Here is a 9,863-nt window from a genome sequence, read left to right as displayed (position 1 = left end):
ACATTGATGTGGCATAATTGCGAAACGTGTTTAGTCCCTTGTTTGAGCCGGGACTACCTTCTCTTTTGTTCCTGTTTTTGTTGTACCCTGTATCTGCCTGCTGCTCATCATTATTTATTTAATTTTATTTAACCTTTATTTAAACAGGCAGGTCAATTAAGAACCAATTCTTATTTACAATGATGGCCTGGCGAGAGGAGAAAAGGGCCTCTCGAAGGTAACAGGGAAATAAAATAAAATAGAAAAGAGGCAGACGATAAATACAGAGGTAAGGGAGATAATTAATTAAAACACACATCAAACAAACAACCAAATACAATTACAAGATATGTAATACATGAAGCAGAACAGTCAAATTACAGTTAAAAGGCTGGGGGACAGTTGCAGGTGTGTGTAAACAACTCTGCGATAGAGTCCTTAGAAGTGAGGGGGATCGATTTGTCCATTTTCAAATTTCAAATTATCTCGTTCCAACTGCTGGGAGCAGCAAATTGGAACGTTGGAACCCCATGTTGGGTTTTCTCACCATCTACCTCTACCTCCTTCGTCCTGCACTTGGGTTTATGTTCATTTTCATATGCTCATAATCTAAAAATACAATACAAATAAGAACAACTTAAAACATTGTGCAGGAGAGGTTAGAAGCCAAACATTTCTTATGAAGATACCTTCCCTTAAAATCAACATTCATATAGGAAAATTAAGAACAATGATTATGAAGGAAAACACACATTACAATTTGCATGAAAAATTGGATGTTGGGTCAACCGAGCGCCTTTTTCCACATTCTTCCCCTGGAGAGAGAGAGCTTCTCTGTACATCCCTGAAATCTGAGTTGCATGTGTGATGTCTCTAATATGACGAACCCCTCGTGGTACAATATAACTTGGCACCTTTAGCTTCAGCGTACACAGAAAGCTGAGTATGTATTGACATGTCTTGAAAGAATAGCTGCTGACTTGAAATTCCAATTTGCATATTCAATGAGGGTAAAGATATATAGATGCTGCTAAGCCAATTGAAGTTGTTTATTGAACAATTTAGTGGGGGAAAAAACATTTTATTCAATATAGAATATTTTTGAAGGGTTTAAAATACATCTGCAGGGGATCTTTCAGAAAAAAAAGAAGAAAAAAAAAGCATAATAATCAAACTCTTCAAGGACATAATAATACCCATTAAATGGCCGAAACAGATACGGATCGCTGCTTTCTGCACAGCAGCTTAAGAAGTGTGTTCCTGTACCTGTTGGCCAGGAAGAAGTACAATACGGGGTTCAGCATGCCACTGATGCACTTCACGGCGGAAGTGATCCGATTGGCCCTGGCGAGTGCGTCAGTGGGCGTTGCGGTCATGTAGACAACGCGGCTCACGTGGTAGGGCAGGAACGCGACGAGGAAGTTCATCATGGTGAGGACGATCATTCTGATGGCCTTGTCTTTCACCGGCCTCTCCTTCTGCTGCGTGAGCCCTTTGAGTTTCAGTAGGATCAGTACGTACGACGTCACTATGGCGACCAGGGGAATGACAAAAACCACGACGGTTGAGATCAAAGCTCCCAGAGACCTCGTCTCCAGGTACAGCTGGTCACACGTCACTGTGGAGTTGTCGATCTGGACGATCACCCTTTTACACAGCAGCCCAGGGATCCTGGACACGATGACTATGACCCATAGTGCAGCGACGGCGACCCTGGCGTACAGTGGCTTCCTGGCTGTATGTGACCTGCCAGGCAGGACAAGGATTAGCAGCCTGTCTAGGCTGATGAAGGTCACCAAGTAGAGGCTGGTGTACATGTTGATGTAAAAGAGGAAGCCCGCTAGGCGACAGAGGTTCTCGCCGAGGCGCCAGCGGCTGTCAGACAGGTGGTAGACCATGCGCATGGGCAGAAGCAAGACGTAAGACATGTCTGCTATGGCCAGGTGCCTCAGGAAAACCTTGGAAGGGGAAGACGCCGGCCGGCGGCAGAAGGCCCACAGAGCCACGACGTTCCCGGGGACGACGATTACAAAGACCAAGATGTAAAACGCAGCGAAGGCGATGTTCTCTTGATGTGTGCCTCTGGCGTAGAAGACATGTCTGTCTTCCTCAGTGGCGTTCATGGCTGTGCAGAGATTCATCCTGGGACAGACACAGACACACAGACACAGACACATTCTACTGTAGTTTGATGATCACAGAGGGGCCTTCTGACAACTTGAATAATCCTTTACTGATTCCTTTAAAGTGTTCATGTTAGTTCCACACCTTTCTAAAAGCTGTGGATGAAACAAAAACTCTGTAATAATACAAGAAAATAAACAAAAGCACTCTGAGATTAAAGTAGTACATTTATAAGAAAATAAAAATTATGAGATATTTTGTTTAGGTGTCTGCAAAGTTGATACAACTAATTAGTGCACGTTGGCTGTAAAAGGGTCACGTGTCACCACCTACAGTATTATCTGTCTGTACTACACTGGGTAAACACACGTGTCAAGTTGTGCGTAAACATGTCTCAGCACGGTTCTGAAGGTTCTAATGTGTTCCATTATTATAAACTCGATTATTGAAATGGTGGCCAGTCATTATTGTTGACTGGTAAATGTGAAATAACAATGGAGCGTTTTACATTGTTGAATTTGAACCCACATAGGCTGTTGTCTTAAACTCGGTTTAAGAGTGTCCTTCCACAACACTAATCACAGTCCAGTCTGGACTGTCCAGGCTTATTCACTAGTCCATGCTTCTAACACAGATGCAAGGCACCAGCATAGTTTGATATTAATGAGATGTAGTAGATTTTGTGGGTTAGTGGAAGAACCAAAGAAACTGGTGTGTCTAGTACGTGGAGCACCGCCCTAAGAGTCCTAGTAGCACACGTAATTTTTCATTGCCACTAACACGCAGACATCAGCTTTAAAAATGTGATGAATCTAATATAAAGTATAGTTTTGCATTGTCTGGTCTGACCTCATGGGGGGTGCACTGTGAGCTAAAAGCACTTTAAAGCCTTTGAAGTTTGTATTGTAAACTTAGATTAGATCATTGCTGCTCATCTCGGGTGAATCCCTAAGACTAATGATCTAGCACCACAAATTGCGGGTAACAGCTGTATTGTAGTTTATGTTCTATTTAATTTGCCTCTTGTTTTTAAAACTACTTTCATATTTTGTATGTATAAAGATGAATTATCTTGATAATTCTGCCTCAGACTGCCTGCAGTAATAATTAACACGTTAACAAAACTGGCGGTTTGGCACGTTGATTCAGCGTCAAGCCGGACACGCGGCCTCTCCGGGTATCTCCTCCAACTATCATTATTTACGCACGTCGGAGGAATGCCATTGGGACTTCATAGTTCATACTCTACTTCAACTACATGTGCTATCGATAAGTCCATAATGTGCTTCTAGGACAGAGGTGTGAAGGCTAGCACAAGATTTCTAGTAGCAGCTGGGCGCCCTCCAACCGAACAAGGCCACTGGCCATGACAACATCCCCTCCAAATTCCTCAGACTCAGCAGCCGCCATCACCCCAGTCATCACACACATAATAAACCTCTCCATAAAACAGGGACACGTCCCCAAGGACTTCAAAATTGCGAGAGTAACACCCCTGCACAAGAAGGGCAGCAAATTAGACCCAGGCAACTACCGCCCTGTTTCTATCCTTACCTCCATCTCGAAAGTCATGGAAAAAATAGTATACGAACAGGTCGAAAAGTATCTTGCGGAAAAAAATCGAATCTACGAATTCCAATCTGGCTTCAGAACATCCCACTCCACTGACACATACCTTCTCTATTTAAACGACCACATCAAACAAGAGGTGGACGCAGGCAAATACTGCGGCATGGTCATGCTGGACCTACAAAAGGCCTTCGACACCGTCAATCACACCATTCTGATTGACAAGCTAAACGCAATTGGTTTTGATAGTCCATCAGTGAGCTGGATGCAATCCTACCTGGAGGGGAGAGAACAGATGGTGGAGGTAAACGGTACCCTAACCCCCCCCCCCATCACAGTGAGCTGTGGTGTTCCACAAGGAAGCATACTAGGACCGGATGTAATTTATGCAAATTACATGTCGTCAGCTTGTGACTGCAACTTGTTCCTGTTTGCGGATGACTCAGCCCTGCTGGTCTCTGACAGGAACAAGTTACAGGTTGAAAAAACCCTCAGCTCGGAACTAGGCAAACTCTGCATATGGCTCGCTGATAACAAACTATCATTACACATGGGCAAAACAGAGTCCATTCTCTTCGGTTCAAATAACAAACTCAGCAAGACCGACGGCTTCTCAGTTACAGTGGGTGACAATATTGTCACAAGGAAAGATGAAATTACCTACCTGGGCTCCATCCTAGAGGCAAATCTTTCCTGTGACAAAATGGCATCCAATGTAATAAAAAAAGTCAACCAACGAACTCGATTCTTGTACCGGATCTCCTCTCTGGTAAACAAGAATACCCTGAAGACTATGGCAGGAGCACTCATTCAAGGGTACTACAACTATGCTTGCACCTCATGGTACCAAAGCACCTCAAAGGCGCTAAAAACAAAATTACAAACATCTCAAAACAAACTGGTCAGACTACTGCTTGACCTTACTCCTAGAACCCACCTCACCCGGCCCCTGCCCACTTTGACAACCTAGGATGGCTTAGAGTAGACGACAGAGTACAGCAACTTGCAATGGGCCTGGTCTACAAGATACACTACGCGACCAAGGTACCCATGTACTTCCCAAAGGTCAGTGAATACCACGATCACAACATTCACTACCCACTTTCAAAAACACTCTCAAAAAACACCTACGGGAGACTGCAATTCTATGTACAGTAAATGACCAAGTATGGTCTTGTCAATATTCCAATGTACTGTTTTGCTAGTTCAGTTGTGCAGTGTCCCCCCCCCCTCCTACCACCACCCTACCCCACCCCCCCCCCCCCCCCCCCCCCCCCCACCTCCAATGTACAGCCCCCCCCCACCTACCCAACCTCCTCCAATGTACAGTTTCTATGTCAAATGTATATACTCTCTCTTTCTGGACTGTCAGTACTGTCTATCTGTATGTCATGTATGTCATATATGTTATGATGAATTGAAAATGGGGGACCCTGATGTAAACAAGACGAGAGTCTTTCTCTGGTCTGCATCCCTTTAACAATTGTATGTATTGAGCTGTACTGTACTGTACCCATTCTGCAATCTGTTAATAAAGTTTTCAATCAATCAATCAATCAATCAGACCATTTTCCGTGCATTTGTGATTTTAACCTCAGAATATCCGAGTATTTTTCTCATACATTTCAGAAAATGTTGTATCTCGTAAATAATGGCACAAATACTCTAAATGTAATATTTCAGTGAACAGTTATTTTTATTTTTATTATTATATTTTTTTATTGATACAATGTAAACCAACAGCAAAGTGATAATACTGTGTATATGTATTTATAGAATATATATATATTGCCCATATAGATATTTTTTCCAATAGTCAAGGATATAATAAATGATTGTCTCTTACCTGTAAGTCCAAAGTGCTAGTTATTTACATATAACTGAAAAGAAACGTATGTCAACACACAGCTGCAGCTAGTGCAAACTGCTGTTCTGTCTCCATTCCCCTCTGTATCTCCAGTTTTAAACACACCCACAAACACAGTGCATCAATAATGAAACAGAAAACAGCCCTTCAAGTAAAATGCATTACAAGCATGCAGATCTTTATTGTCGCTTTTCCAACACAGTTCTTTCTTTACCACATCGCTCTTTATGTCATATGGTTTAAAGCTTTACAAAAATGAGAGAGAAAACAAAATATTTACAAAATCTATCTGTGCAAACATAAATTCTTCTTGTACAACACTCTCCTAAAGTATTTGAAAGGCATGCATACAAATAAACTTTGGTATGTTAACAAAACTACTCAGTTTTTTTACTTTATTTATTAGAAGCGTCTATGTACACGTGGTAGAACATTTTCATCACTTAATGACTTTTTTTTAGTACAGTTTACATTGAGACAACACATGTTAAGTTAAGAAACCACTTCCCAGTGAGGCTTTACACTGAAGGTCAAGACTCCAGCCGTCACACCCAGAGAGCGCATGTCGAATTCCCCCTAAATCCCATGATTGGCATAGGCTTGTGACAGACTATACAATGACTTTGGCAAATAGGCACACTAGAAGAGAAGGAACTTGTACAACTCAGGAAACCAGTTTTATAGTATTATCTGTAAAATAAATTGGCAGTGCATAATGAATAACTATGTGAAAAATATCCTTAAAAATGGATGTCAATGTAGTTCCACTATAAATGGTCTGTATACGTTTTGTATACATTTATAAAAGGCATATACAAGGGCTGCTTTTAATGTCTGGCAACATAAGAAATATAGGGAGATCAAAAAAATACTATGGTTATCCAGTCTCTGGTTCGAAAAATAAAACACGTACACTTTTTACAGGATCTTTGTGATTGTACATCGACTCTTATGTTCTAGATACTACAGGAAAAAATATATATATTCTCAACACTACAAGCCAACTGAGAGTCTCGATCCAATCACCACCAGCCGTCCACTTCCAACTACAAAGTGGTGAAAACTATAATCACTTTTATTGTTTTTTTTTTTCCATTTTGTTTTAAATTAATTACTCAGTACTTCTGACACACGTTTTTCAGAGAGAATCAAATTTCAAGTTAAAAGTCACGGTCAGAAAAAATTAAAAATAAAATAAACACAACTCAACAGAACAAGAGAAAAAGAAGCATTGATGTAAAAAAGTGTCAAAGAAAACATGAACGGGGGAGTGCATCACTTAACACTTTTTTTTAACCACAACAAAATGAAACAACAACAACAACAAAAACAAAAATAAAAACATCCAAAATGAGACACTACCTGCTATGAGAGTAAAAAGCCGAGATGGGGCTACTGAATACGGGGGGGGGGGGGGGGCCTAGGCGCTGTCCTTAGCTGCGGTGGCGGTCGGGATGCAGGATTTGCCGCTGCTGTTGTTGACGCTGTGTGGTCTGTAGCTGGTGAAGCTGGGCGTGTGTATGGTGCGGATGCTCTTCCCGCCCGGGCCCAAGGGGGTGGGCGACAGAGGGGAGGGGGAGGAGGAGGAGGGGGAGGAGGAGGAGGGGGAGAAGGAAGAGGTGGAGTTGGAGGAGGAGGAGGAGGAGTGCACTCGACCGTTTTGAGTCTGCGAGGAGAACGAGAGAGCTTTACCTGTGTGCTGCGAGGCTGTGGGGAGTTTGAGGGATCCGTTAGACAGGGAGGGGATGTGGGAGGAGGGGGAGGGGGAGGAGGAGGAGGGGGGTGCAGAGCTGGAACGGGGGTTGTGAGGGGACGGGATGGAGGACTTGGTGGCGGGGGAGGGGGAGCAGGAGGAGGAGGAGGAGGAGGAAGGGTTAATAGAGTTAGTAGCATCTGAGTTGGGGGCAGACTGGGGGCTGCTGCCCTTGCCAGAGCTAGGATAAAAAGCAGGGATTTTAGAGGCAGGGATAGATGGGGAAGTGGCTTTATGATCCCCTCCCACTCTCTTAGCACCTCCGTTAGCCTGCAAACAGAGACGCCACAACAAACACTGGTGGTCAAAAAAAGGGAATCCAGTCAATTGAAAATAGCAAATATTAACAAAAGGAAAAAAAGGCAAGACAACATTGAACTCTAAAGGTTATAGACATGATCACTACACACACACACACATTACTAATGAGACAGAACTAAAAGAGACACACACGCTAAAAAGCTCAACGACTATAGCTCTATTGTTGCTGGGTTACTTATGTGAGGTGACACACATTCAACTGAGACACGTTACCGAGAAAGGGAGAGAGAGAGAGAGAGAGGGAGAGAGAGGTTGAAAGAAGAGTGTAAGAGAATGGAGGGAGGGGCATCTCCAGAGACCGCCTTATGTTAGAAGAGGGAGGGAGGGGGGGGGGGGGGGGGCATCTCCAGAGACCGCCTTATGTTAGAAGAGGGAGGGAGGGGGGGGGGGCATCTCCAGAGACCGCCTTATGTTAGAAGAGGGAGGGGGGGGCATCTCCAGAGACCGCCTTATGTTAGAAGAGGGAGGGAGGGGGGGGGGGGCATCTCCAGAGACCGCCTTATGTTAGAAGAGGGGAGGGGGGGGCATCTCCAGACGGCCTTGTGTTAGAGGGTTTGACAGGAGGACTGTGGGATACAAAATGTAGAGGGCAATACCAGAGATGTGCAGGGGGGGGGTCAAGTATTAGGGTAGTGATTGTGAAGAGAGAGAGAGAGAGAAGGGTGCATCACTAGTGCTCCACTGACACACAGGTGGTGCGATGAGTGCTGGACGAGGCTGTGAGGAAGAGGAGGTATCAAGGTGAGGTTAGGCAGCTGTGTGCGTTGAGAAAGAGCATATCAGGTGCGTTCAGGTTTTTAGTAAAAAGGTGCATTGTGGGAAGGGGTGGAGGGGGGGGATGTGGTGGTTCGGAGGGGAGCAGCGTAGCCAATAAGGAAGTTAGATTTAAAGTATTTTATTGTAGCCAAAAGTGTCCTGGGTCTGGCAACACTGTTTAGGAGCTCAGCTGTGATGGGAACCGGTGATGTGATGACAGGTGTGTGAGTATTTTTCTTTTTTAAATTAAATAATTTTCTTTTTTCTTTGACCATTTCTCTATTCTATTCTTTTTCGTCACCAAACACAGTGAAAGCCATGAGCAGTGTGGACATGCAGAAGAGTACGGTGATGTTATGGAGGTAACAGTCAAGTGTCAAACATGCCTTCCAGTTAAGAGCAGACTCGAGAGAAACATTTACAGATCCAAGATGGCCGTCTCAGGCATTTTTTTTCTCCAAACACAGTCTTGAAACACTTGAAATCTCACAGCTTTGGTTTCTCCTTTTTCCCCTTATAATAATAACAACATATAATAATAATAATAATAATAATAATAATACAGGCCTCTTGCTTTCTAACCCTACAGGATGTGTCATCTCTAGTCCCCCCCCTGGTAAAGGCCCTAAAGCAAAACTACCTGTCGAAACTGCCTCTGAGCGTCCTGTAGCTTTTGTGGTTTTCCTGCTTTGTCTGTAGTACCCGGCGACTGCCTGGACTTCGCAGACAAGGGGACGGGCATCCGACTAGTGGGGGAAGCAACACTGGCGTTCTGCAAGAGGATCCAAACGGGAAAACAAAAACAAAACAAGGAATAAAACAAAAGAAAAAAAGGAGGGGAGAAAAAAAAACACCATACAGGAAGTATGAAAATCAAGGCACTAAAAAAACAGGTGCTGTTCAAACAGTGTAGAAGAGCGATCATCAACATTCATCACCGGTAGAAGAAACATGCACCCCCCCCCCGTTGGGACCATATGTACCACACAGATAAAACACCCTGTACAGTTCATGCAGTCTAGAAACGAGAGAGAGAGATATATAACCAGGAGAGTAATCAAAAACATGAGAGGCTCATTCTTTGATTTTTTAAGAGTCTGCCACTGCTGAAAAACCCCTGGTTAAAGAGTTTTAGCAGTGAACCGAAGGAGAGAGGCGGTAGGCGGGAACCCAGGAAAATGCCGCTCCCCAATCATGTCGGCCATGATTTCACGGAGGGAGGAAGCCAAATAAAAGAGGGGGGGACATTTCCGACATTTCCAAGCACCGTGTGGAGTGGATTAATGATTCTGTAAACTGTTGTTAGAGATGGAGTGAAGGTAGGGGGAAGATTGAGGAGGAAAAAAAAAAAAAAAAAAAAAGCCCAAAGCCTCCCGGAGCAACAAGAGCTAGAGAGTGACCTGTTGGATGGTGCTGGGGGCAGTGATGGTGTTGTTGGCGGTGGTAGAGGAGGTGGTGGTGGTGGTGGTGGTGGTAGGGATGGCTATGGGGCGA

General features: G+C 43.9%; 2 protein-coding genes across 2 annotated transcripts in view; both read right to left on the bottom strand.

Moving 5' to 3' along the window:
* Positions 1–1,178: 1,178 nt before the first annotated feature.
* Positions 1,179–2,102, bottom strand: LOC311237850 (uracil nucleotide/cysteinyl leukotriene receptor; the record flags this gene model as incomplete). Its single annotated transcript, XM_084325827.1, has 1 exon — positions 1,179–2,102. One exon carries the CDS (start codon positions 2,100–2,102, stop codon positions 1,179–1,181), a length of 924 nt encoding a protein of 307 aa, XP_084181953.1.
* A 3,583-nt stretch (positions 2,103–5,685) lies between these two features.
* The window catches only part of LOC311237849 (uncharacterized protein), a 198,975-nt gene continuing 194,797 nt past the window's right edge, over positions 5,686–9,863 (bottom strand). Inside the window, exons 7-9 of the mRNA XM_084325826.1 lie at positions 9,770–9,863; positions 9,010–9,141; positions 5,686–7,562 (exon numbers count right to left, since the gene is read on the bottom strand). Coding sequence (XP_084181952.1) covers positions 6,960–7,562; positions 9,010–9,141; positions 9,770–9,863 — 829 coding nt within the window. The 3' untranslated portion in view covers positions 5,686–6,959. The remainder of the gene's footprint in view (positions 7,563–9,009; positions 9,142–9,769) is intronic.

Source organism: Notolepis coatsorum (assembly GCF_963971535.1).
Source record: "Notolepis coatsorum genome assembly, chromosome: 12".
NCBI classification, from domain to species: Eukaryota; Metazoa; Chordata; class Actinopteri; order Aulopiformes; family Paralepididae; genus Notolepis; species Notolepis coatsorum.
The sequence above is the reverse complement of the archived record's forward strand: the minus strand, read 5'-3'. Positions and strand labels throughout refer to the sequence as shown.